We start from the raw sequence: 27,446 nt of genomic DNA on the forward strand, positions 1-27,446 counted from the left end.
CAGTCGAGGATTGGGGGGGGGGGGGCTGTCGTGATGTTTAAACACTTTAGACTGCAATAGGGTTGGAACTAAGGGTAGCACCATGCAGTTTATGGGCTTGTATTGTATTTCTGTTGAAAGCAGTTTCAAAAATTGTTTCAAGAAGGAAAGGTGACGGTGTTTTGCTAGGGATCTCTGAACTGCTGTTAAAGTAACGTTAGAACCTTTTTTTAAAGGACTAAGACAAGAAGGAAATCCTTTCCTTTGGAATCTGCTCAACAAACTTTAGGTAATTGTATGTTGTGTAATGAGGTGAAATACTTTTGCCTGTAACTCAAGAAGAGTGTTACCGGTGGTAACACCAATTTGGCAGAAAAGTGGAAACTTTTATTCCAAAAGCTGAAATTCTCCTGCAACGCAGCACTTGATTTCACACAGTGAAGTGGGCACTGAATAGGAAGTCATAATTGCTACAGGGCTTCTGTAGACTTGTGAATTTGTGTTTCATCTTGGGCCGCTTTTATCCTCTCATGGAAACACGCGGTGTACTAATTTGCATCCAAATAATGCTCTTGGCTTGGGGGGGGGGGATTCTTTCCTGTGTGAAAACTATTGAATCGCTAAACGAACACGTGATGGTAATAGCATGTCTGTTCTCCAAGAGGATAAAAGTTTGCCTGCCCCAAATTGTAGGCGATAATTATACATTTAATGGGAAAGAGCCTTCCTTTGCAAAACCAAGGAACTTGCATGGTAAATATTAGCAGTGTCATGGAATTGTGTATTTGTGTATGTCTCCGCTATCTGTACTCATATGTACACCCATATGTGCTCATATACACACCCATACTGGAGGCACACTGAAATTTTCCAGTTTGCACCATGCATTTCCAAAATACCCTATATTCGTGGTACCGCTTAGAAATGCATATTGTATTCACTGAATGTTTTGTAGTTAAGCTAAATTTTTCTATAAAAATACACTTGTAGATTAATTACTATGATTGTGATTCTATGGAATTATCTTCAGTATCCCATAAGTATTTCTACACTTTATTGAATGGGAAATAATTTAGAAAAAATGCCGATTTGGCTATGAATTACCTTCTTTTTTGATTGGGAAAGTATGTTTTTGCCATGCTTAATAACGAAGTCCGGGAGTTCTGAAGAACATTGAATGTACAGAAGCTTTTAATGTTTAATCCAATAGTGAACTTTTTTCGCAAGGAATATTCTCAACTATCAGTTCTCAATCTTTATTCATGCTTTAGTAATTTACATTATACTTAGCCCAAGGTCAGCGGTGTTAAGATTGACTAGCAATTCATAAAAGTTCTTTTAATACTCAGATAAAACTAAAGGTTGGCCTGCCTTCTCCTGCTTGCAAATCTGATCCCATAGTCCGTATACTTGAAGATAAAATGCCCCACCAGAGAAGAGAATGGATGCTCACAGCTCCACTTCTTAGTTAGATGCTAAACTACAGGGGGTTTCCCCTTTTTATGATCTGTTGCTTATTTAATGTTCCTTGTCTTCTGCAGTGCTTTTAAGTGTTTAGCTAGCTAAGCTGTAAAACTACCTGGTTCTTCCCATCAGAGAGCAACTAAGCAAGAAAGACAAACTTGGAAGCTCCTGGTCCTTCATTACTGAATGTCTCTTCAGTGTGCCTCATGCTGGGGTCTCTAATAGGATTCTCCTGTGTGCACCTTAGTTTGACCCTCTAAATTCTGTCCTATGGGGTATGCTGTAATGAACTAGATCTAGCTTCTGTGATCCAGATAAAAACAAAGCCCCAACTTCAAATAGATAAAGCTCTACGGAGGATTTGGAAAGCTGGTTTGGGAGACAGAGCTGCTAACAAAGAAAGGTAGGCTGCTAGTTAGTTTTTAAGACTTTTTTTTTTTAAGGATGTTTCTCCGCTGTTTTAATAGCACCTGAAATTTCCTGTAGTAGTGACTCTTAACGTTTTCTGTCCCTGGCTTAAATTATTTGAAGAAAAAATTGCAGAAGTGTATATCTACCAAGATTTTTAGAAAGTCACAGCCTAGCTATGACTGACTTTCTGGAAGAAATAGGAAGAGCCCACACCCTTACTGGAAGGGGAGTTGGATGATCAAGAGTTGAAACTGAAGGCTTGTAGGAAGATTAAAGTGATGATGATTTTACTTTTAGAAACCAGCTTTTGGGGTAAAATTTGCTACTGCTTTTAAAACATTGATTAATCGCATAATAATAGCATTTAAGAGTTTTCAGAGGTCAACCAAAAATAGAATCATGGGCATATCTCTTAATATACAAACTTTGGAAGAAATGGCAAAGAGATTTTTTGCTATTCTGTTTATAAAGGCATTGGCAGGTATGTAATGCTGGTCAAACAGTGACAGCCAGTTAAATATTGTACTACGTGAAGGTAAGGGAAAACATAGAGGAAAAACTGGCGTTTAATGTTATGACCACCGCAGATAAATTTGCAGAAGGCCTTATGTGATTAAATAGGCTTAAAAAGCAGTCGGTTTGAGTTACACTTCCATAGTTGGACTGGAACCTGAAGACAGCTCAGTTTTCCAGGTTTAGTAAAAGAGTTTAAACATACCGTTTGATGTATTTTTTGACCTTGTGTAAAATTCATAGGTAGGTAGTTAACTTCACAGTTAAAAGCACTATTTTTAGCGGCATTGTTGAGTGGCAAAGACGGAAGGGGCAAGGAGAAACCTTACTGCTAGTGAGGTGCTGTACATGCGGAAATTGTTTTGTTAATAGAGTATTTCAAAAGCTTTCTCAGTACATGAATCTGTAAGTAGGTCTGTTCCCTGATGTCTACCAACTGGTTCTGAATTTTTATCTACTTTGCTAATTTTCATATATTAAAATAGAAACAAATTTCATTTATATCCCTTTCCAAGTGGCAAGAGTGTTACTCGCTGTCTTTGACTTACTAAAGGTGCCAGCACTCTCTGGACTCCTCCATGATGAATGAAAGACTTGTCCCGTGGAAAAACTGTACCATGAAACAATCAACTTAGAGATTTATAACATTTCTATTGCTGTTCCTGTAACGATTAGCCAAAGTAAAATAAAAGACCCTTAATGACAGCAATAACAAATTAAAGAGGAATAAAGCTTACTCAACATGTTAATTCTATTTTCCACTTGGGTACTACTCAAAACATCAGTGGGAACAGAGCGAGAGCAAATATGTCCCATGGAAAACAAACAAACAAAAGTTAGCCTTTCAAAGTGAGAGCTACAACCCAAATAAAATTGTTCTCCTTGGATTCGGTTGGCAGATGAAAAAATAATCCTGCTTTACTTGGTGATTGAGAGGCTTTTCAATTTGATTTATTTTTCTTCCAAGGAGTGCCAGGCAAAGCTGAGGATGCCCATTTTCTCCTTGTTTTTGCTTACCACTCTAGCGTATTAAGGCATGTTACAGTCTGTACAAAATAAAGCATAGATTCTTCCAAAGTGAGTTGCATTAAGCGGGAGAGATCACATCTGTACATAATAGTAATGGGAGTAACAAGGATGTGGATGGTTCCAGTACTTAGAAGATATCCACATTTGGGAAGTTTCCACTGGTGACAACCCATCTCACGGATAGGATGCCATGTTACCAGAATATAATCTGTGCTATGTATGCTCCTCTCTGTATCATCACACCTGGCTTAAATTTTTTTCCACTTTAGCAGGTGATATTCACAGTATATATTTAATGACCTAGATTTTAAAAAAAAAAGTAATTTAAAAAAAAAAAGTTCATCCAGTACTATCAAATTAATAGATGTTTGCTTAGCTCTTTTGTACCATCACTCTCCAGTACTGCCCTTTGCAGTAAAAAGTCAATTTTGCTAAGAATTACCAGCTTTTACTGCCTTTTATTTCCGTGAGCATTGCAGTCTGCCTGGAGGAAAAAAGGTCTAGGGTGGCAGGAGAGAAAAGTGAGCTGGTGGGAGACATGCTGGAGAACTACAGGTCCTGGGTGACACGTACCACAAAGAGAGCTCCCTTGAAGGAGTGTTGATCCAGTTTGGGTAATGATGGTTTAGGTAATTAAGCCTGAAATACAAGTAGGATTCAGTAAGTAGAATTGAACTTTGATTAAACCTTCTGATGGGTTATGCAAAGAGGAGGGCGCTGAAGAGGGGGAATTTCTTAATATTATTGACTTCTGTCACAACACCGGACATTCTTGAAACAAAGGCTACTCAACTGGAAAATTGGATGTGAGGAGGAGGACTTCTCTGCAACTCAAATGTTATAGCTGCCCTATGCCGCTTGCTTGTGAATTAATACAAAGCCTTACGCTGAGAAGATAAAGCAGTAGGAAAGTCGAGCCTCTTGCCTCGTGTTAATACATGCATTGATGTTGATTTTGGAAGCATTGTGTGTTTAGAGCATTCATGGCTGTTAGATCTATGCAGACCCCAAAACAGATGTAGCTGAGAGAATGACAGATACTGTGTAGTGTCCCTAGCGGCAGAGGTAATGCCCTTGCAATTCGTTTGCATGTAATTTTGACCACCTTTAGGGTACCAGACGACGACGGCCCCAGACTGTGCAACCTAGCTGCACGTGAGTGGCCCCAATCTTCTTTACTTGTCACCTAGAACAAACCAACATCTCTTGCAAATGACGGCAAAGAGCAGCAGGGAACGCGCTGCCATCTGAGGGAAGTGGAAGGAGAGCGGTTTCGTGGAAACATGGACATGCCAAGGCAGGTTAATGCTGTTAGAAACACAGGATATTGAGGGGAAAAATGGCAAGCTCCTTCTTTAACTGTCGAACCATTCAGCTGTGATCAAAATTTTCTGAAGTGACTAGTGATTTTAATTTTCTGTTGCTCTGCTGAAACATTTATTTGGTCACAAGAGTTAGCCTTTCTGAAGAGCCTACGTGAAGGCCCCTTTGTAGTGTCTTAAGTGAAAGACAGTTTAAGATTGCTTTCTCTAAAACAGACTTCCTGGATATTATTGCTTCATAATAACTTGAGCTATGTTTTAATATTTAAAAGGTGTTGTGCTTTTTCTCATCTTCCTATAATTAAAAAAACCAAAACCACAGGCAAATGATGTGCTACAAGGGTGGTAGTAAAGCCTCAATTTTTCATGGCTTTCAGATTGCTTTTTAATCCATTAATTTGATCAACTCTTGAGTTAAAACCTAGGTGCAACATCTGGCTAAGGCATATACTGTGGAGTTTGGGTTGTGGTTCAGCCCATCCCTTAATGGAATTTTGTTTTTCACACACAACTCTTTTTTTTTTGAATCAGATGTTTCATGCCTGACTTAGTCATCCATATGACAGTTAATTACTTTTGAAGTAATTGAGACATTATTGAAGGAAGTGGGTAAGAGAGCTGTCAACAGGAAAACCTTAGCAAAATTAACACCGTAAGATCATCTTGTAGTTGTGTTTTGTCGTTGCCATCTGAAACCCTTGAAACCTTGAAATCCACGCATTCAGTGGAATAAGCAAGCAATGGCTGAGCTGTTCCAACAGTTTCTCTGTGCGCGTGGATTTATTCCTAGCAAGAAATTGTCTTGATAGCCTACAGAGTTGGGAAAAGGCATTCAATAAACTTATGGGGGAGTTTAATGGGGTTTTGATAAAATACTACTCTTTCATATGCCTGCTAGAACGTGGTGGTTTTTCCTGAGTTCTGCCGCTGCTCCTCTGGGACCACTCTGTGCTTGAAGGTTCTCAGTAACTTCATGGGTTTGTACATCTTGTTATAGCGCAGCGAGCAAAATGGAAGCCGTTCCCCTTAGTCAATACGCCCGGCTAATATATCACCAGTACTGTAAACTTTGGTTTTAGTAGGTCGTTGGTAGTCAATCTGTTTTTCAGCAAATTCTGTTATTGCCAGCCATATTTTTAAAACACCGAAGTGTAGTGATCCTTTGGAACAGGACAAATACATGCTTTCAAATCGCTTTCCCCATCTCCATTCACTTTATTTGATATATTTCATTATTTGGGGGAGGAGAGAAAGTGGTCCAGAGTCAAACTGTGATTTGTTTGTTTGACATTTACTACACATTAAGCAATACTTCACCGGTCTGTTTGAAAAGGTGGTGGTGTGGGGAACTAGGTGGATCTGTCATGTGCTTTTTTTTTACATAAAATATTTTAAATACACAGTCTCTTTCCAGAGTGCCTCACCTCTACCTGCTCTTCCCTGCCTTCCATAAAGAATAAAATCTTAGATGGAGTTAGCCAAGCGTAATTTGCTTTTTCTTTAGAACTGAAGCTAAGGGATGCATAAGCCTAGCTGGTAATAAGAATGTAGATGGTAGGGAAAGTTCATAAAAGGTGATAAAATACCTGCCTGGAACTTGGTAGAGTAATTATCTCAACTTAGAGCTCCGTGTGGTTTAAGAAAACATCGCTAGCTCCTATCATGTTTTCCTGTACTTCACAGAAGCCTCTGCAAGTCTTACTTCTTTGTCCTCTTCGCTCCCTGCCAGCCTGTTGCAGCTTACACCGCGAAGCCATTTTTCATGCTCAGTAGCATGGAAACAGAAGGGAGAGTATGAGCTATCACCTGGAGGATTTTTACAGGGGGTTACGCGTGGATCTGATGAAAGGCCAGCTGTAGATCGTGCAGATGACATTTAATCTTGTCGTAGTACATCCTCTGGACTGCGGTTTGCACTAGCTTGCTTCCCTCTGGTTGTGTGGGATTTGAAAGGGATACGAAAACTTGCCATAGGTATTAATAGTATTCTGGCTCCACGTACAAGCTTTCTAGGCTCAGTCTGTTCAGTGGTAATCACACCAGAAGTAAATACTGAGCACGTACATATCCCTCTTTCTCTTGTCTGGGGCTGTCCAAGTGGAAGCCATATGTCGGGTTCTGTTGCCTGTTGTAATTAAATCTAAGCTTTGCAGCAGTTCTTGATGATCTTGCTAGGCTAAATAAATAAATTTTTTAAAAAAATAATAATTAAGAGATCCTGGATCAGCCCTGTTTGAACATTGCTGACTCTGTTAGCTGATATCATGAGCGGCTCATAGTTTCCAGGTCATCTCTGAAGAAGAAACAGTTCTGTCTTGCAGACGTTTTTGCTACTCCTCCTTGGACTGTGCATTCATTTCCAGTCTGTTTTGTTTGATTTTGTGGAGGGGTTTTGGTTGGTTGGGTTTTTTCCCCTGTATCTGACACATGCTCCCAAATAGTATTTGTCTCATTGAAAATTGCATTGAAGTGTGTGTTTGTAAGCTCCTTCACTTTCTTCGCGGGTTCTTTGCTTTTCCTCAAGATCAGGGCTGTGTGATACCTGGAATTTGCCTCTCTCTGCTACAGACCAAGCAGACGTGGTTTCTTTATGTCTGAAGTGAAACCACTTCATAATTGTCAATCCCAGCAGGAAGTTGGAGAAAGGAACATCTGGCCAAGTTCTGTGAAATTCTCCAGGTTCAACTCTTCAGACATCAAAATCAATTTCATTTGTCTGTCTAAATGTCATTGCTCAAAGTTGAGTAATGACGTGTTGCTTGAAGATGAGCAAATTGAGTAGAAAAAGGCAGGAGCCATCCTCTAGATCAAAGACGTCTTTGTCGTCTGTTTTGTAACAATTCCTATAAAGTAATGACTGCCGCTCTGACGGATTTCTTCTGACATAGGAGAGATGAGAATGCTGACACCGAAGTAGTTGGTTTGTCCAGGTCGATATATCGCATGCATCTGTGCAGGCTTAAATCGTCTCTGGTGTTTGACCGTATAGCTCGCCATACCATGCAGGACCCTAGTTTGAATGGCCCCATGGCTGTTTCCTCATTGGGGACAGGAATGGTGACAGCGCGAGTGAGTCAGCCCACCTCATCTCCTCACCTGGCCAAATCCCATACCTACGGTGAGGTGGCAGAACTGAAAAGCAAATGTTTCCACTGTCAAAGTCTCTTCCAAGCATATCATCTTACTCAATATGTCTTTTCTATCTGTTTGCCCGGTTACAGTTAAAGGGGTATGGGTTTATGATTGCAAGAGAGATGTTCTTGTCACAATGCAGGAGGTGCAGGTAAGTGAATTATAGGTTTCCCTCAGATTTTTGGATCAACTTGAAGAAAACTGAGGGGTTAGTCTCAAAGGAGCAGAGAAAAAGGAGAAGGGAGAAAAATGCTTCGTAGTGTCACTCAATGAACCACTATATTTGAAATCTGCAATCCAAAAGGCTGCGCTTCTCCAGTAAGGATACCTGGAGATGCTTAGACGTTAAGTTTCAGCAAAATCCTTCATGTGCATTCTCCAACAAAGCAGAATTTGATGTGATATCTTGTTTCCTTAGAAACTGTGCAAGGGGGACTGAAAGTAATCATTACCCCTTCATCACATCTTCTCATGGAACAAAATTGTATGAAATTGGGCTTTTTAGTTGAGACACTTATTCAAATGTTAGGACTATCTCCCATGAAAATAATTGGACGTTTGGATTGAAATATCAAAACTACTTTGAAAAGTATTATGTACAAAAATTCTGTTTATGAATATTTATGGTTGTCTTTCGCGAGTAATACAATTCTTTTTCTTTTACAGCATCTGAAGTGGAAAACACATACGCAGAAGTACATGAAAGATGAAATCAATCACCGTATTGCACACCAAGCCAATGCTGCTAGTCACACGCGTGGCACCAAGCATGATTGCTCTACCTTTAGAATAAAAGCTCATGGAAAAAGTGAATCTTGTAAGATATAGCTATAGTAAAATGAAGAGTGCAATAACGAGGGCAACCATATTGATAAAATATGCGAATTATGCTTCAAATGTGTGAGATTTGAGTTATATTTTAGTATGTTTAAATAACACATGAACTGGTGGCTGCAATGCATGTGGTTGCCGTTGCCCCAAAATTCAGTAACTGATTTGCTTATAAATCTAAGTTCAAACTGAAAATATCACCTTAGTTTTATGATTCATGTGTTATTACACATATTTTAAAAAGGCAAATATCTAAAAGATTTAAATTAGAAGGGGAACTTGTTTACGTGATTTAAATTGTTTCATTGTAAAGCTTTGTTTTGAAGTAAGATGGATTTTTAAAATTTCTAAGGAAGATAGGCATCTGACTTAGCTGAAAACCACTGAGCGCTGTTTAAGTTCTAGCCACATTTGAAAAAACTTTAAATGTTTTAGAAGTTGTATTTGATTTTATGTTCGTAGCTAGAGATGCGTAAGTGTCTTGGGTCATGGTATTTCAGGAGGAGATGGAACAATTGCAGTGAGCATGGATAAACAAATGTGAGCAGAGACCTAGAAAAGCTGACTGCTAAGGAAGCAATGAATAGACTGAGCCTATTTATCTCAAGGTAAGGAACAGTAAGGGAGATGAAACTTTAAATAGGACTTTTAAAAACCCACAAACCTCCTCCAAAGAGGAAAGGAACCCTCTGCCTTCCATGCCTGCGATGGGTAGAGCAGCGATGATGGGCTTGGCCTGAATCCAGAGAGGCTGAGTGGACCCGTGGTGGGTTGCTCAGGCAGGGAGGCTGCTGAGTCAAAGGGGCTGATCATCTCTAGGGGCTGTCCGATCTGCACTGTGGCTGTTTCTGCTCCTGGTTTTCACAGCCTTGAGGGTCTGTTTGTTGGTCTCTTCTCACACAGCGTCTGTCCTGGATTTGTTAAGGTTCTTCTGCCTTCCATATCGGAGGTTTTAGTGTTCCCTTGGTGTGGCTGAGAGAGGCAGATCTGCTTTTCCAGCTTGGGCTGCGCTATATGGTGGCTGGTAAGGGCACAGTCAAGAAAGGACAAGGTATTAAATGCGGTTTATTGAAGTCCGATGTTAAGTTAGTCAAGAAAATGGCCTGCTTGCTGGGTCATGGTTTTCTTTTCTCCGATGCCCTTCTTGGCTCTTGTTAACTTAGTGTTTTGTGCAAACAGACTACCTGTTGTGAAGAGGGGTTGTTTTGCAGCTAGCCATGAAGAAGCTGGTGTGTAAAAGCTTGTGGTACGTGGCCTGGGCGAGGCCCGACATGGCTGAGCTCCAGGCAGACGCGCTTCAGCAGCTGAGGCCTCAAACTGTAAAAGGGCCCCCAAAAGACGACTTAGATTTTTTCCCCTAACAGCAAGATGCAAAAGGTTAGAGTATCAAGTGCATGCATCAGCAACTTGTTCCCTCAGTGCACAATGTCTAGAGAAAAAATAAAACGGCAGATAAACGGCAGAGAATTAATCCGTAGGTGGCTTTGAGGGCCTTTGGGCCTTTTTGGCTGTTCTGAAGGGAGAAATCTTGCTTTCTGGGTGCGTCTTGTTTTTTCATAGATGTCTCTTGTGTCAATTAGTCACGTTTTCACCTTTTTTTTAAAAGGGGAGTCGTGTGGCAGGACAATGTGTCAAAGTCGTCAGAGATTTCCCCCGTTACTGATGTGTTCATTGAGGAAAAGGGGGGTAGTCAGCTGGGAACGCCTGAGCCCAAATACGTTTGTAAGAGCTGCTGAGCATTGACCTCTCATCTCGGAAGAGATCTTTCCTTGAAAATGTGACCCTGTGACACTAACATAATAAATCCAGAGAAAGAGAGAGGTTAGCATGGATGTCTTGCTGTACAACATAAAATAGTTAGGCAAGTCTGACATTTCTAAAGTAAAGGTTGTATAGGATTAACTGGAAAGGGGGTTTTTTGATCCTTAATAAAAGATATGTTAAGAAAGCAAAGGGGAAAAGGGAAACATAATCCTCTCTATTAGGTGTTCACAAGGTTTTAAAAATGGTAAGCACTTTGTTTTGGGGAGGAACAATAAAAACAAGTGAGAGGTTGGAGTTATTTTCCATTGCTGCTGCTGTTAGAATTCAATGCTACCTAAAAAAAACCCCCAAAACAAACAAACAAACAAAAAACGAAAAACAAAAAACCCAAACCAAAACAAACACCCTAAACCAAACCAACCCCAAAACAATGATGTGAAAAATCACAAAACAAGGCAAAAATAGCCACGGGGGGGGCGGGGGAGAAGAAAGCAAAGATTGACAGGGCAGCTTCTCTACCTCGTGCTGATCGATGCTTGCAGTCTTACCGTTGGTGAGAGATAGGCGCAGTACACCATCTCACCCATCCTCTGACGTGGAAAATATGAAGTATCTTGGATAGTGCCCTTTTAGCTGCCTTGCTGGTCGGAAGTGCATGGCAATGATCCACCAGCCAAGCTTGAGCTGGTAGGCCAGGCATTTCAGAAACGGATTGCAAAATAGGCAGGGAGGGGAAAGATGTGTGAGGGCAGGGTAAGAATTCAGCCTGTATCTCTGGTGGCCTAAGCTGCTCTTCAGAGACTGAACGAACGATGGAAGGAATGACAGTAAGTCTTGTCATGGTGAATGGGATTCTACTAGCAAAATGTCAGATAATGAGGAAAACAAGAATAAAAAATAATTTAAAAAGCACAATAAAGCTGCTTTGCCAAAGCTGGTGGAGGTAGGCTTGTCATTAGGATCTCTCTGGGTCCTTTCCGTCTGGGACTTAACTTCCAGTGTCAAAGACCTGAGGCCCCGGCATACAGAGGCACTGGGTGCTGTGGTGCTAAATCTTCCTCTTTCCAATCTATTCCTCTTGCACTAATGTCACTTGACTAACTTGACAATCAAAGACCACAAGCGCGAGCAGATGGCAAACTTTACTTTTCATATGTAACTTCCAATATCACAATTTCTCTGCTAATTTATAGTCCCTTTTGCTGTTCCACCAAGCATGATTTTGAAACTGCTTTTAGATTGCTTCAAATCCCTTTCTAGGATGAATTCTGTCTTTCAGCTATAGAATATTGCTGTCTTCTTTGTAATTGTATGTAATGACTCAAGTTGGGCGGCGATTACCTTGGGCAAAGGTGAGGCCCTTTTTGTCTTGTGCTTTGAACTCAAGATGATTCGTTACCTGTTCTTGGGATCTGTATAGAATTGACTAGACCGTTTCAGTTGGAAGGGGCCTGCAATGATCATCTAGTCCAACTGCCTGACCAGTTCAGGGCTGACCAAGTTAAAGCATATGATTAAGGGCTGAATGGGCTGCTGGAATAGATTTTTTTTTTTTTTTTTCCTCTACAACTCTGAGTACTCTCATTTTGTTGATTCGTATTGCTTCCTAAAATGTCCAGCTATTTTTGGACATAGAGTTAATCTCTGGTGTCAGTGTGGGATGCTATGGTGAAGGGACAATGCCAACAAATCCACGTCAGCTGATGTTCCGTGCAAAGGACAAGAAATAAATGAATTGCTGGAATGGAAAGAAGATATTTAATGCCAAGGTGCTAAAATGCTGAAGTTTTCAGGAAGGTTTTCTAGCAGTATGATGCCATTTGGAAAGCATAGTATGGGTTAACCATGGCACAGTGGCCTCAAAGCATAGTTATATTGCAATGTCATATTTATAGAGACTATGAAAATATGTAATAAAGGCTGATTGATAGACAGGTTTTTGGACCAATTTTTTCTTTCAGTAAAGGCTTGACAGAAAGAGTTTTTTGGAGGAGAGAGGGGGGTTTAATTCCTTAAACTTGTGAAACCCCCTCCTGGCTGCCAGCGTAACAATACTTCATACTCATGTGTTTGCCTAAAATTAAGATGGCTAATACTTTTTTAAAGTTAATTAGGTAAATGCTTTTATCCCAGACTATTGGTCTCTCTACTGAGAGGTCACACAAGGGCATATGAACCTGGTTTAAGTCCTTGGAGTCAGACCTGATCTCAGAAGAATATATTGCCGAACCAGGAGGAGAGAGAACAGAGGTTACTGCCCATGCTCATTCAAACTCTCAGTTGAAGCGATGTGCCTGAGGTCACCCGTGAGGCTTATGGCAGAGCTAAGCTCCAGTCTCACGTCATCCTTGGTAGGTTCCTCCGTTCTCCAGTTCCATCCATTGCCTGTCTGTGCTGGGCCTGTTTGTCTGCTTCGTTAGCTGCAGAAGAGAAATGATGCTATTTAGCTATTTTTTGTTAAGTTCTTTACAACATGATGAGAAAACATCCTCTGAGTGTCCCAGATAAATGTAGTTTTATTAGGAAAGGGTAAAGAAAGATTAAATGATAAAGGGATTCAGGAGAAACTGGCTATTGAAACACCTCTGGTGGTCTTTTTTCGCATCTCTTGGCGTCTCACTGACAAGTGTAGGAGTGAGCTGGAAAGCTTAATAAGAAAATGGTCTTGATGCTGAAGTCTGGCTTCAGTTTTCCATTATCTTAGGTAGTGGATCACCTTGAATTTTGCATATGACCAAGGCATTAAGTATATTTGGAGCTCAGTGTTGAAGCTACCCAGAATTTCAGAAGACGAACCATAGGAATTAAGAAAGTTGTCATTAAAACAATGAATCTCATACCTTAGGAGAGCAATGTCATCCTAATTCCTTGGAGATTTATGCTGAAGGGAATGCTTAAACCTGGTTTCAATATGTAAACTGGTAGATTACTTGCTTTTTCTAAAGGTTTTTAAGCAATTCGATGCCTTTGTTTTAAATCCAGTACCCTAAATGGAATGCACAGATTGTCTTGGGGAATAAATAGTACTTGTAATGTCATTTTTTTATGGCAAATATTGTTGAAGTTGTCTCTTCAGAACTAAAGTTGAAGGTACGCCACAATTCAAGCCTAGTTCAGCATGACTAGAAAAAGCACCGTGGGATTATAGAGCATAGGTCTGCGTTTAGTGAAGTGCAGACATTACGGGATTATGTAGCTTTGACGAACAGCTGAGAAGGCTTTGAATAACAGCCGCATGTGTACAAGCTGTAAGCCAGATTCTCTGCTGTGATGCCAGCCCCTTTGAGCCATCTGACGGTGTAATGGAGCTGAAAAGTGGCTATGTAATATATCCCTATCTTCTGTTCCTCAACCACGGGGTATTTCCCAGCTGCTGCGGCGTTGGCATTCCCAGCTCTCTCATACCTAAGGCTTAAACCCCAGAACAGGGACTCTGTCTGGACTTACGCTGGGAGTCTACTAGGGAGGATGTGATTCGGTGAAGTGTTTCCACCAGTCTATTCCCACAGAGCTGTTCCAAGTACACTGGGACCAGTTTAGTTCAGGAAAGGGAGTCAATACTAATGTCCTCCAAATGGGTGGACATTTACTCTCCAGTGAGAGAAGCTGTAGCTGAAAATTTGCCCCTCGTGTTTATTCTTCAGCCAAAATAAAGTTAGATTGAACCTTTGACCTTAAAAGTTCACTGCTCCTATGAATGTCCTACAAGCCACTCACTGATTTAGGCTTACATCCCCACACTGACTTGACTTATCAACCCTGAGCAGATGGGTTTCTTCATCTGGTGCTCTGCAAGATGAAGTGTGGGATTTTTTCATGCTGACAGATCACAGATTTGTTATCTCTGTATGACAATCGCCATACCCAATTCACGATGTACTGGGGGATTTCCCCTTGCACAGTGAAAGAGGAAAAAGAAATTAATGCGGAGCACCCTGGTTTAAACAAACCAAGAACTTCCTATGAGACACCTCAGAAAAAGTTTAAGGCTTTGTTGATTTCCCCCCCCCCGCCCCATCAGAAATCCAAATTACTATCATGACTTGCCTTGTCGTGATACTGAGGTAGTTACATTAGTATGTTTATTATGTGTTTTTTCTTAAATGGGACCATATAGTCAATGTTGTTGACTCCTGGTAAAGCTCCCATAGCCTCACAGAGGTGCATGCCACGATTTTTCATTCTTACTGGTTTTGACTAAACAGTCAAAAGTGAATAAGGCAGTGAGCAAAAGGTGTTAAATTGGACTGGTTATCTGCTAGAACCTGGTGCATTTTCTGTGTGATGCCTACAGTGCCCTTCCAGGGCTTCTGCCTAGAAAATCAACTTTCATTTTGTGATAGTTGTGATATTTTCTTTCCAAATTTGATCTGTAGTTCAAACCTTAGTGTGGTATGTTCACATGGTAACAAGCGACCAAGATACCGCAGTTTGGAGAATTATTCTTTTCAGATAGCGTTGTTTAGAGTGTTAACGTTTAATAATATTGAAATCTAGCTGAGTTGCTGCTTCATGGCTGAACAATGAGTCTGTGTGCTCCAAAACTTGCTCATTTGTGCAGCAAAACCACCTCACAGGTGGTTTAGGCACCTTTCTGTAGGTGAACGTGCTGGGGTTCAATGTCCCTCCATGTGCAGTTCGTTGTCCCTGTCTCCCTGACCTGCTGTGTCTGATATCGGGGCTGCTGCCATCCTCTTCGCACAGCCAGGATCTGTTTCTGTTCCAGCCTCTCTGTCCCACGGTTGCCACAGCCACTGTCCATCAACCCTCTTAGATTTGTGCCAAGACTGAGATAAAGCGACCTGGTTGACGACATCCAGAAGCACTTGGATTGCTCTACAAAGCACTCCTTTGTGCGTTGGTTCTGCAGCTCTCCCTGCACAGACCCAGCGTGGATTTAAGGAGGCTTATTTGTCTGTTCCCTGTGCTAACCCTACTTATGTATTTGTGCAGTTAGGAGAAACTACTGCTCTTAATCCAGTTTTGAGCACGACTAGTTCAAAAAGATGTATTTTTATCTTGTTTGTGATGTAAGGACAGGTACGTTTTTACATGAATAGGGAGAAGTGTTGAGTTCAGTGACTGGGCTAGGCTAAGTCTGGAGCTTACTGTGGCACCAGAAAAAATATCCTTGACTTGATTGCACGTGGGGAAATTATGGAAATATATTTAGAGCTCTAAATAGCACCTACTTATAATTTTTCATTAAATATGTGGATTTTTTAAGAAAAAAAAAAAAAGCCCTGTCCTATTGCAAAGTGGGGGTTTAAACCTATGTTTATTATGCCCTGTGGATAAGACAAATGTCTGGACAAATGAAGAAACATGTATGTATGGGTTAAATAGCTGTTACAAGCTTAAATGCCTGGCTAGTGGTGCAGAAATTTCCTCCAGATGCTTCTGTTTCCCCCCCACCTGATCCCCTTTTCTTTTAATTTTTATTATTTACAGTGGTCTCCACTGAAGGAGTTAAATAATTCAGGGAACTGCCTCCTTTCTCACAGTGAGGATACCAGACTTTGACAATTATCTGAAAATCCAAGGGCCATCCAGTGAGTTATATGGGTTAAGGCAATTGGAAGCAAGCTCATCAGAAAGTGTACAGTAGAGCCAATAAATAGCAGGATGAGCCTGAGGCTTTTCACAGGAGAAAAATAACAGGTAATTATCACTTGAAAGATTTTACAGTCTCTTCATTATTTGGACATAATTAACTGAGAGAGGCAAAATATTGCAGCCTGATAAGGTGAATCTTTGTGTTAAGAAAGGGTCCGTGTTTTCTGAAGGGGAAACTGTTCAGTTGAATGAGGGCTATAAAAATTCATGTATATAGACAGAATGAAAAGGGAAATGCAAGAAATCGAAGGTGAAGTATCACTTTGCAAGATCTGGGTTATGGATACCTGCTTTTGCTGGTTTTGGTTTCTAACTGAGCTGGGTGAATACAATACTGTTCTTGGCTTTGCATAATGTATTGCTAGAGCTAGATCGTTGCAATGGTTTAAAACCATTGTCGGTTATAAGAAAAGCCATCATCTTTTTAACATATATATTAACATTTCCATGTTACCCAAAACTGCGGTTTCTCTGCAAGACTTCCAAGCCCTGGGTGAGGGCAGGTTTATTCACCAGGGAGAGGTTGGAGGTTCGCTTTGCAGCTCTGCATCCTCAGAGAGGCGATGGGGAGGGGACCTGCCCCTCTCTCGGGCTGCAAATGAGCCTGTCCTGAGCTGCAGCAAGAGCTCAAGAGCTCTTCCCACTTGCTGGGGACTTGCCTGAATTCAGTGTCACCTACCCTTAAGTCTAACGATCAGGTGAAAAACCGCATTCGAGTGCAAGTCAAATCCACAACGTGCGCGGTACAGATTGAACCAGTGCATTTCACAGCTAACGTTTAACATCTCTAATCTAATTACCTTTAACAAAAAGGCTATTCAATCGCAATCTTAACTGGGCATTTAAAGGCATTCCCTGAGGTCTTCACACCCTTCCTCATGCTTACCATTGTATTTGCCTTTTAGCTTTAAGGGAGAAAAGAATTTAAATGGCCGTCTTCTGTGGAGAACTCCCACCAAAGCGGCTTTCTCTGGATTTGCCGAAAAGCTCCGTGCCAAAAAAAAAAAAAAAAAAAAAAAAAAGGTGAGACCAAGGAGGGGAGGGAAGAAGGAAACCTCCCGCTAGTTGCATGGATTAAGGTGCTGTGTGAATTGTTTGACACAAGCTGATTTCCTCTTCTAAGTGAGGACCCCGGGACAAGCTGTGATTTCAGAGTGTGGCACTTGCGGAGGTGGCAAAGGCTGCGGCTGGAAGTCCGGGGAGAAAACGCGGGGGGGGGGGGAAGGGGGTGCAGTTTCTTGCTGTGACTGCCTCCATCAATTTTAGGCAAACTTTCCAGTGGGAAGCAAAGGAGGAGGCGGATTTAAGATCAGGAGCTGCAATGCTTAACCTAGTCATAAAGTAGCCAGGACGGGGGATTTTACGCAGGGATCGGAACTGCGTGGGTGTCTGTCGGCGTGTTTGGGGAGAGGTGTCATGGCCTGCTCATGTCGTGACTTGTTTGGGTTTTTTTTCCCTTTAAGGCACGACACGAATATGGCGTGAAGGGGGGAACGAGGGGGCACCGTCCCGGCACAGCTCGACGCCCCCCTCTCCCCCCGCTCCCGGGGGGTGCCAGCTCCCTCCCACTTCGTTTGCGCATTTGCTTATCTGCAAAAGAGAGGGGCCGGGGAAGAGGAGAGATGGCGAGCAAGGGTGGGGAAAAAAAAAATCAATTGCTATTTTTCATCTTTGACAAAGTAATTAAGACGGAGGCGCTTGTTCGGCCGCTCTGCAGGCTGCGGAGGGCGCCGGATTGTGGGCACCCCTGTCTCCGTGGGGGGATCACCTCAAGCAGGTGAACCCCGAGGGGGCTGTTTCGGGGGAGGGGGAGGTGTCCTGCCTTTTTTTTTTTTTTTTTTTTTTTGGAAAGACCACGAGCCCCCCCATCCCCCGAGCAGCCGCCCTCCCTCCCAGCGGCGGTGGGGGCGGCCCCGGGGAGCTGTGCCGGTGGCCACGGCTTTGGGAAGCGGGCAGGGACCCCTTCTAGGCTGAAGTCGGGGATGGGTGACCCCCGCCCCCCCGAGGGAGGGAGAGGGTGGTGTGTGTTTGGTGTGAGCTGCAGCCAGGTCCTTTTCCTTAACCCCTTAGGTGCGCGATCGGGGCTGTGAAGGGGCGGCTCGCCTCCGGACAGGCGTTGGGAAAGGACGATGAGAAACCAAGAGGGAACTCAGAAAAGTCACTTTAATTAACTTACTGGCAGTTAACTGGGGGGTTAAAACCCCACGTTGGGGGGTGGATTTGTTTTGTTTTTGAAAAGAACCGTAACTCCAGACTAGGAGTTTGGACCAAGGAGAGGTGTCTCCATCCGAAGCCGTGTGTGAGAAGGGAAGGGCAGGACCAGCGCGGCTCTGCCACGCTCGGCTTTGCGCTCTCGATGGCCGCCGACGGGGGTCTTAGAAAAAGGGAAAATGTTCGAATCCGAGCTGTGTTTCTCTGCGGGTTTCCCTCCTGTCCAAGCACGGGTCCTTGGCTCCGGATCTCAGCGGGAACCTCCCGCCGTGCCCCACCGAGAGCGTCCTTCCCCGAGGTGCGGGGGAAAGAGGGGTGCTTTTGCCTTTGCTGAAAGTCAAGGAGATCGATTCGTCTTTTCCAGGGGTGAAACTTCGATTTCACGTTTCAGTGCTGATGGAGAAAGCAAAAAATATCGCTTAGAAAAGAACGTGAAGAATGAGTTTTGTCAATTTTCTGAAAAAACAAAGTAAGTCAACCCTGTGATTCTAGAAGAGGTTTGGGGGGGGTCTTCGTGACCAAAATACTTCTTGGACTCCTGCCTTGTCGCTTTTAATTTGGTTCGTGCCTTTAGAGGCATTAACGTAACCTGAAGGGCCGCATAACTGAGCTAACGGCCCTGCTCCCTTCCCTGGCTCGGAACAAATTGTTCGGAGGCTGGAGGGGGCGGTAAGAAGGAAACACTGCAAAATGCCACCGATTTAATCCCCTCCCCAATAAAACTACCTTCTGCGTGTGCCCCTCGATTTCTGAATAGACCGGGGAGAGTATATATGGTAGAACAGAGGCAGAAGAGCGTGTTTGGAGAGAGGGACATAGACTCACAGTGTGTATGTGTAAAAATACCTATATATGCGTATTCTAATTATATACTTCTATTATAGGTAGGCCCCCATGCTTGAATACGTTAGAAGTAACAGCATAGTAAGTTGACGGTAGCTGTGTTATAAACATGCTCTGAAGCTCTGCTGTAAGGCGAAGGCGTTTTTCAGTTGGGAAACGGGGTGGTCTTTTCTGCTAAAAAAAGATTGTTTCAATGTTCTGCTTTGCTACCCCCAATCTCCTTGGCTTTCGTGGTGCTCTTTATAATTCTTGCAGGTGAATTTCTGCTTACATCCGCAATGCCCAGGTGTAATGTAAAGGAGTTGGGCTGAATTCCAGGGGAGACGGGCAGCCTCTGCAGCTCCACCTGCACGCCGAGCCGCAGCCTGGCGCTGCGGGCAGTTGCCTGCAGTGGAACAAAGCTCTTCAGTCCCCTGCTCATGACGGCACCGGGCAGCCAGAGGCTTTGCGGAGTTGTCTGGGCTACTGCGATTTTTTTTATTTGCTCTGTCCGCTGAAACAAACGTTAGTAACCTGTAAAATCAAGGACGTACGAGAAATGCGTGTGGTGCTGGCGAGTTTAGCCCCCTCCTCTCCTCCCCTCCCCCGAACAGGAGCACACATTGCTTACGCTAAAAATATAAAATACTCTCCGGAGAAGCTGACGCTAGCAGAGTGTATGCGGAGGAACCGCATCTCTGACGCTGAAACAACTGGGAAGGTTGCTTAGGGAGCATCCCGATCTGCCAATGCGCTTTTTATTTTTGTCAGCGTGAAGAAAGTTACCTTGTGCGCAACAAATCTTTGAGAAAGCCCCTCAAATAGCAAGTAACGCTTACGCGAGGTGATTATGGGTGAATTACTTCGTTACAAAAACGATTCTGGGTTAACATCTGACTTTTAATGATGAGTAATTTCCCCCCAATTCTCAAACATAAATGCTTTGATGAGTGGAGGAAGAATACCAACAACTTGACTGCGGTTGCCGTCGTCTTTGCTCCCACTTAACTGTTAAGATAGTTTTGATGGAAGAGAAAATTGCTTTATTGTGTGTATCGTTTTGTTTTACTTAGGGTTGAGGGTTTCCCCCCACGAGGCGCAGTAAAAATAAATGATATCGTGTTGCCCTGTGCAACGAGAATAGGGAAGACAATTAAAATGTGTTTGTGTACTTTATACGCAGTGAACTTCTCTCTGCGTGTAGAAGTATGTGGAGATATATATAAAATATATAATATATAAGCGCTATTATAACGTCTGATCGAGCCGTGGACTGCGGGGGGGGGGGGGGGAGAAAAGGAATCACGCACTACAGTAACCGGGAGAGAGGTAGAAAGGGAAGGTTTCTCCCCCTTTTTCTCTTGCTTTGGGTGCAGTAGTACGTGTTTCTCACATGTTCCCTCTAATTACCAGCAAGAAAGTTCTTCCGTGCTCTTGCTGGATTTGGTTTAGTAATCAGCCCCCATATGAGTCACACGGAACACGCAATCCCACTGCCGCGTGAATGACAGCTAGCCGGCGCTCTGGCTTCTTGTTGTCCCTTTAAAAATCTGAAACCAAGGGTAATGATTTATCAAACCCTTATTATCAAGAAAATGTCAAACGAAGGGCACCTTGCTATGCACTGACGCAAACCCAGTCTTTCCCAAGGAAGTATAGAAAGCTTTGCTCTGGACTGGGCAAAATCCAGTCTGTCAATCGCCTGTACTGCTGTTTTTACCCTCCGGAGTCAATCTGTGGCTATTTAAGACATGGTAAGTGCTTTTTTTTTCCCCTTTGATTTTGAAAAGGGCTGAAGGGAGGGAAGCGGTGCCGGAGGGGGACCTGTCCGCGGTGCTGCCGCCGCTGTCCGCGGTGCTGTCCGCGGACCCCACGCGGGAAGCCCCCCGCGGACCTGGGGTAGAGCTGCTGCCGGGGAAGGGGGCGCGGGGAAAACGGTGGTACCCCGAAGTGCGCTCGGATAGTGTCCGAGCCCTTGCAGATCTTATCTCTGACGCTGGGAGATGGGATTAAGACGAAGAGAAAACTTGCAACCGTGATGGGTCGCTTTGTGAAACCGTCCTCTAGAAAGAAAGTGTATTTGTAAAGCTAATATTAAACTGATGGAAAAGGTAGGGTTCGTCTGCGGATTGTTTAAGGTATAAAAAGAAGATGCATTTTTACATTATAAACTGGAGGGAAAGGCGGGGGAGTGTGAGAGTGTTGTGAGTAATCTGTTTAATGAATACGGGAATGCTTAAAAAAATCTTTAGACGTGTGCGAGTCGAAAATATAAGAAAAAGAATAGGGAAAGCTAGCTGTTATTGTCATTAATTACGCTGTGGCGGTGTGGCTGTTTTTGCATTTCACTGTCTTGCTGTCGGGTTTTGAAGGGTAGCAGCCAGCTCAGAAATGCTCACCAGCACTATTTCACTTGTTTTTTAACATCTCTGGCTGCCTACAGGGCAGCTTGTCTTTTGCCTGTATATATTAAAAAAAAAAAAAAAGCCGATGTGCATTGTTGAATGACAGAAAGGAAATGGGGCGTAAAATTAAAGAATCTTTCTACACTGGTGATAGGGAAGGGAGCATCCTACAGTCGTGATGTGAAATCTAACGAGGTCTGGCGGCGCAGTGCTGTAAAAACACTTATTTAAACTCGAATTAGGCGTTTGCAGGCGCTGGTGAGGTTTTTTGTTTGTTTGTTTTGAGTTTTTTGTGTACCTTACTGTTTTCTCCCCCAGAATATTAACGTTGAATGAGAGGGCAAGCAGGCGAGCTGGGGCACCTCGAAATTCTGCAACACTTTTGTATCCAGATTTTCTAGCACGCGCATTTTGTGCACGAGGAAAGAAATTCGTAGAATATCTGCAGTCTCAACGTTTTTGCTGGTGTGTTGTTTTTTTTTTTCCTTTTGGTAAAATATGTGACGTTGTCATTTTAGGATTACGCCAGTCAAAGGGATATGAGCAAGCAGCCTGTGAACAGTCCTGAAACCGTTGCTCCTGGAGCCAGTGAAGGTGCGGGAGTTGTAAGAATCAGCCCCGAAAATGAGCCGCAGAATGCCCCATCGCAAGCCCCTGCCGCGATGGCCAGGCTTCCTCGATCGCTCTCCAACGACAACAAAACACTTCTCTCCGAAGAAGCTAAACCAAATGATTTTGAGAGGACCAAAGTCGGGATCTGCAAGCTCAGCAGCACCCCGGTGCAAGCCAACTCCACTCTCCGGAGGGAATCTGTGGAAACCTTTCCGTGCAAGCACGCCCCTGGAGCAGGGGCCGCCGGGCAAGCTGCTATCCCTCACTGCAAAATTCCCGCTTTGCAAAGCACAGACGGGGACGCTAATCTAACCCTTGGTAAGAGCACACTGGAGCGAAACAACGCCAAAGGCGCCTGGGTGACCTTGAGCCAGAGTACCGTGGTACTGGGCACAGATGGCAACACTTCTGTTCTTCCTGGCAGAGTGGAGGGGGTAAGTTGGCTCCTTACAGGGTTTCTTTCCCCCTCCTTCAGCTCGTGGGAATGAGATATCTTTGCCACTCAGCACCGATTTGGGGCTGAAGCTCTAAAATCAGGTTCCAAATCAGTCGGGGATGGGGCTGTGCCGTGGGGAAGGAGGAAGGGGGGAGAGAGGGTCTTAGATAAAGTGCTGTACTGCTGGCGAGTGCTAATCATGTAATATCGGTATAAACGACAATCAATAGTTCCCGGCTAATTCCAATGCGTTCACTGAGCCGTGTCTGTCAGTATAACCCTGTTCCCACCCGCGGTACGCGTGTGCGTACACCGGTTTCGCCTCCCTGCGTGAGGCCAAGTCCTGTGCCCAGCCTCAGCCGCGATAAAGGGTGCCCTGCTCTGCCCCTCCTCAGGCCCGGCCGGCTGCTCAAGCGCCTGGCGGCTGAATGCCTTGGAGCCTGTAACCAAAAATAAAGTGAAATCAATCAATCAATCAACCCCACAAGATGTCAAACCCTCCCAGACCCTGAGCCCCGGGAGGGGTTTGCCGTTGGCGGGGTGCGAGGCCGGGAAGGCGCCGGCCCCCCTCCCCGGCCCTCTCCTTGCCCTCCCGTGTATCTGGGTTTACCCTGAAAGGAGGGGAGGGGCGTGGGTTTATTCAGTAAAACCGGTTTTTCGCTTCGTCTGTGTGTGCCGGGGGGAAAGGCTGGGCCCTTGCGGGCTTTGCTGGGGACAGGCGGGCAGTCCTTACCCGTCCAAGGGCACCGGGGTTCTGCTCAACAGAGAGAGCGATGGGACCTCCCGTGCTGCGGGAATTAGGAGCCAGGCGACCCCCCCGAGGCCCTGTGCAGATGCCGGGAGATGCGCATTGCAGTGGCCGGAGTCTGCGGGAAGGGAGCCGTCGAGCCAAGCCCTGCGCATTTCGCCCCCGGAGGAGCCAACTGGGCGGGGGTGCCCGGGCAGAGGGGACTGACCCCCCCTCAGTCCCCCGGGCTGCAGTAGCCGCCTCCCCTGCCTCGGGAGCAGCCTGAGAGGGCGCCAGGGTTTAAAAGCCCCTCTCCTGTTTCCTCTGGCAGGAAGGAGCCCGAGTACCGGCGGGTGGGAGCTGCAGGGAAGGGTCCCCAGTCCCCTCTCCCGTACTCCCCCGTCCCCGCTCCGGTGAACCCCGCAGCCCCGCGATGCTTGTTTGCAAAAGTGGCTGTTTTCCGATGTCTTTTTTTTTTTTTTCTTCTTCTCCCCCCCTCTCCCCTTTTCCTCCCTTTAGGAAGACGATGTAGGGGATGAAAATAAAGCCCGAGGGAACTGGTCTAGCAAGCTGGATTTCATCCTCTCCATGGTGGGTTATGCAGTGGGGCTGGGCAATGTCTGGAGGTTCCCGTACCTGGCCTTTAAGAATGGGGGAGGTATGATGGCTTTTTCCTGTCTCTCTACCTGCAGTACCGTACGTGGCAGAGCCGACCCCTGCCTTTTTGGCGGGGAAAAACCCACGAGGGAATCGGGGGCCGGCGGTGCCCCCTTGCCTGGCAAATCCGGGCAGCAAGCCCCGGGCTGAGCCGAGGTCTGGGGACACCTCCAGACCGTCAGCGACTTAGTGAGAAACCTGGCTGGGCTTTACTGATGGTCAGCTCTGAAAGTGGGAAAGGTCTGTCAAAATTTCGTTAGAAGGTAGCGCTTTCCTTAAAAACCCCTGCAATTGGTGCTGGCCGGAGGAGGAGGAAAGTGAAGAGCCGGGTTGATCACACCTGGGCACAGAGTGAGGGCTCTGGCCCCCCCTTCGCTTAATTTAAACGCAATCGGGTCTGAATCCGCAAACGGTGGGACGGGGGAAGCGGGGGGAGGAGAGGACGATACAAAGGACTTCCGAGTCGGGAAAGTCACACGAAAACGTTTGAACTCCGGTTGAGATGTTACGTTATTTTGTAAAGTTTGGGGAGTTTCTTTTCGATCTCTCAATGACCCGAAAAAAAATCGTTTGAAATAGAGCGAATGCTGCTCAGCGGAATAGACGGGAAGAAAAATTGGAAGAGAGGTTGTGTCGTTAACAGTTTACAAAGGGAAGAAAAAGTTTATTTGCCGAGGTTCTCCTAACAGAGGCTCTTATTTAAATTGAGAACCGGTGGGTGTTACCGCTACAACCTACTGCAGCTGTAAGCCTCTTGCAGGACTATCAGCAGGGCATATTGGTGCTGTGAGCGTTGAAAACGGTTGTGTAGAGGGTCTAAGAGCTATTTTATGTGAGACAACTAGCGATTTAAAACTAAAATCAATCTTTAAAAAAAAGGTGAGCTTTTTTTTTTTCCTTTTACACATAAGAACTTTTAAGTGGGAGGTGTTAAAATACTCATTTAAAAATTATAATATTGTCTCGAGCAAATGCTGGAAATGCAGAAAGTTGCTCCTCTCCCCCGTTGCGGCTGGGGGCGCCGGGAAACAGAAAATGTTTCAAATGTGCAGGTCTTCACTAAGTTGTCCCCAGCGTCACGGGCAGCCACGGACCCGTTTCGGCCCGTTCCCAGCCTGTGGCCGCCACGGGGGGTGCTGGGTGGGCGCACCGGGCCGCGGAGGGGGGCGAGTTCACCCCGATGCGATGAATGAAGCGGCGCGGACCCTCCGCGGGCAGCCCGCCGGTGCGCGATGATTCAGGTTGTTCTCTCTTTTCTTCCCCTCCTCCCCCCGAAGGTGCGTTTCTCATCCCCTATTTGATGATGTTGGCTCTAGCTGGGATCCCCATTTTCTTCCTGGAAGTCTCCCTGGGGCAGTTTGCTAGTCAGGGGCCCGTGTCGGTCTGGAAAGCCATCCCCGCCTTGCAAGGTGAGCGGAGCAGGAGCCGGCCCGGTTTTGGGGAGCATGACCTGCACCCTCCCTCTTGCATGGCTTAAGCGCCGCCACCTCCCCGCGCCCCCGCTCCGCAGCGCATCCGCATGCTACGGGCTCTCCCCATGATCTCCGCTGGTGTCTCAGCAGCGTTAGCGCGCAACTTGCGCGGCCCTTGCAGGTGGAGCCCTTTCTGGTGCGGGACGCGCTGGGGACCTGCGCCAGACCAAGCCCTTGCTTTGCAGCCGCCGGGACCTGCTGCGGCTCCCCTCCTCCGCCTGGCATTAATCGCATTATTTTCCTCTCTCCCTCTCTTTCCTCTCAGGCTGTGGCATTGCAATGCTGATCATCTCCGTTCTAATAGCCATATATTACAATATTATTCTGTGCTACACACTTTTCTACCTTTTTGCGTCCTTTGTACCTGTGCTACCTTGGGCTTCGTGTAACAACCCGTGGAACACGCCAGACTGTAAAGATAAAAACAAACTTTTGTTAGGTAAGTTGGGACAGGCTTTTTTTTTTTTTTTTAAATTATTATTATTTTTCTTTGTGGACGTGGTGGGTTTCCAGAGCTTTCTCCCGCTCAGCTGCGCCCCTGGGAGATGCCAGAGGAGATTGCGGATGACTGTGGCTGGACGACGTTCCCAGCAAGTCGTTTCCCAAGCCACTTTGAAGTGATCTGCATCATATGGGCGCTCTCCCACTTCCCCTCCCCCCCCCCTTTTATTTACGTTTTTTCTCATCAAGGATAAATTGGATTTTTCAACTGTAATGCTAAAAAAAGCCCAACTCTTTTTTCAAGTAAAAACTCTGTGTAGAGGAGGAAGCATAGAATGAAATGTTACAGCTGGCAGCCTCTGGTTTCTGTCAAAAACAACTTCTTGGGCTTTAGCGAGGTTTATTTTTAACAAAAAAAAATACCCCAAAACCGTTTTTGCAAACTGCCCAAAACATGCCACGACCTGAAAAGTGTCATTTTACACCCAACAGGAAGGAAAAAAAAAAAAAAGTCTAGACAAGTTATTTTTCTCTCTCTTGTCTTCTTTTCCTAGATTCCTGCATTATTGGTGACCACCCAAAAATACAAATCAAGAACTCTACTTTCTGTATGAGTGCCTATCCAAACTTGACTATGGTTAACTTCACGAGTGAAGGAAACAAAACGTTTGTCAGTGGAAGTGAAGAATACTTCAAGTAAGATCTTTCTTTGTTTAGAGACATTATATCAATCTTTCTCTAAAATCCACTGTACCAGACAACAAATCACTGTTTGGCAGACTAGAAATACAATAGTTAAGGACAGCAAATGATACCCATTTTTTATGCATAGGAATGATGAAAGCTAAATTTCAAATGCTGGATTATTTGTGTCCTGTTCCTGCAGTGCTTAGCACAGCTGGGATGTTGGCCCACGCTTGGCATTTTTATCTACTACTGCAATGCAGATAAATAAAATAATACATGGTGAGAATCACTGGAACCTTCTAGAGAAACCACTGAGAACACTGAAGCAAAAGGAAATAGTGTAGGAATTTGCACTGAATTACTGCCTACAGTTGCTGTAACTAATTTTTTTCTTTTTTTTCTTTTTTTTTTCATTTTTTATTTTTATTCTTAGATACTTTGTATTGAAGATTTCAGCAGGGATTGAATATCCCGGTGAGATTCGATGGCCCTTGGCACTGTCCCTTTTCCTAGCTTGGGTGATCGTATATGCCTCCCTTGCTAAAGGAATCAAGTCATCAGGAAAAGTAAGAAAAATATTTGTGATCATACACTTGTAAGAAAGCAGTGTGCTGCTTCAAGGGAATTGCACTCTTGTTTAAGGCAGTGAATTACTGAAAATTATTTTCAGTAAATGGCTAAGTATTAATGAAATGCCTTTTTCCCGTCCGTGTTTTCCTGTCCAGCCAAAACATAAAAAAAAAAGGATAATTTTGGTTCAGCATTTGTTCCTTAATCTTCAGTAGTTTCAAATGAGCCCTTGAGCTGCGCTAGCAGTGAGATGGCACAAAGGTGCCTTTGGCAGCCTTCCTTACTCTGTGTGGTGTTCATTAAAATTCTGCAATCATCTGACGTTTCACTGTAATCAGGAGAATT

The 27,446-nt window shown here is 44.5% G+C and overlaps 1 protein-coding gene across 1 annotated transcript in view; it reads left to right on the forward strand.

The window, feature by feature from the left end:
• Positions 1-18,417: 18,417 nt before the first annotated feature.
• The window catches only part of SLC6A5 (solute carrier family 6 member 5), a 35,548-nt gene continuing 26,519 nt past the window's right edge, over positions 18,418-27,446 (forward strand). Inside the window, exons 1-7 of the mRNA XM_054826460.1 lie at positions 18,418-18,570; positions 22,018-22,545; positions 23,794-23,932; positions 25,209-25,340; positions 25,669-25,842; positions 26,399-26,540; positions 26,965-27,097. Of these exons, the coding sequence (XP_054682435.1) occupies positions 18,418-18,570; positions 22,018-22,545; positions 23,794-23,932; positions 25,209-25,340; positions 25,669-25,842; positions 26,399-26,540; positions 26,965-27,097 (1,401 nt within the window). The remainder of the gene's footprint in view (positions 18,571-22,017; positions 22,546-23,793; positions 23,933-25,208; positions 25,341-25,668; positions 25,843-26,398; positions 26,541-26,964; positions 27,098-27,446) is intronic.

This window comes from Grus americana, chromosome 5 (assembly GCF_028858705.1).
Source record: "Grus americana isolate bGruAme1 chromosome 5, bGruAme1.mat, whole genome shotgun sequence".
Lineage (NCBI taxonomy): Eukaryota > Metazoa > Chordata > Aves > Gruiformes > Gruidae > Grus > Grus americana.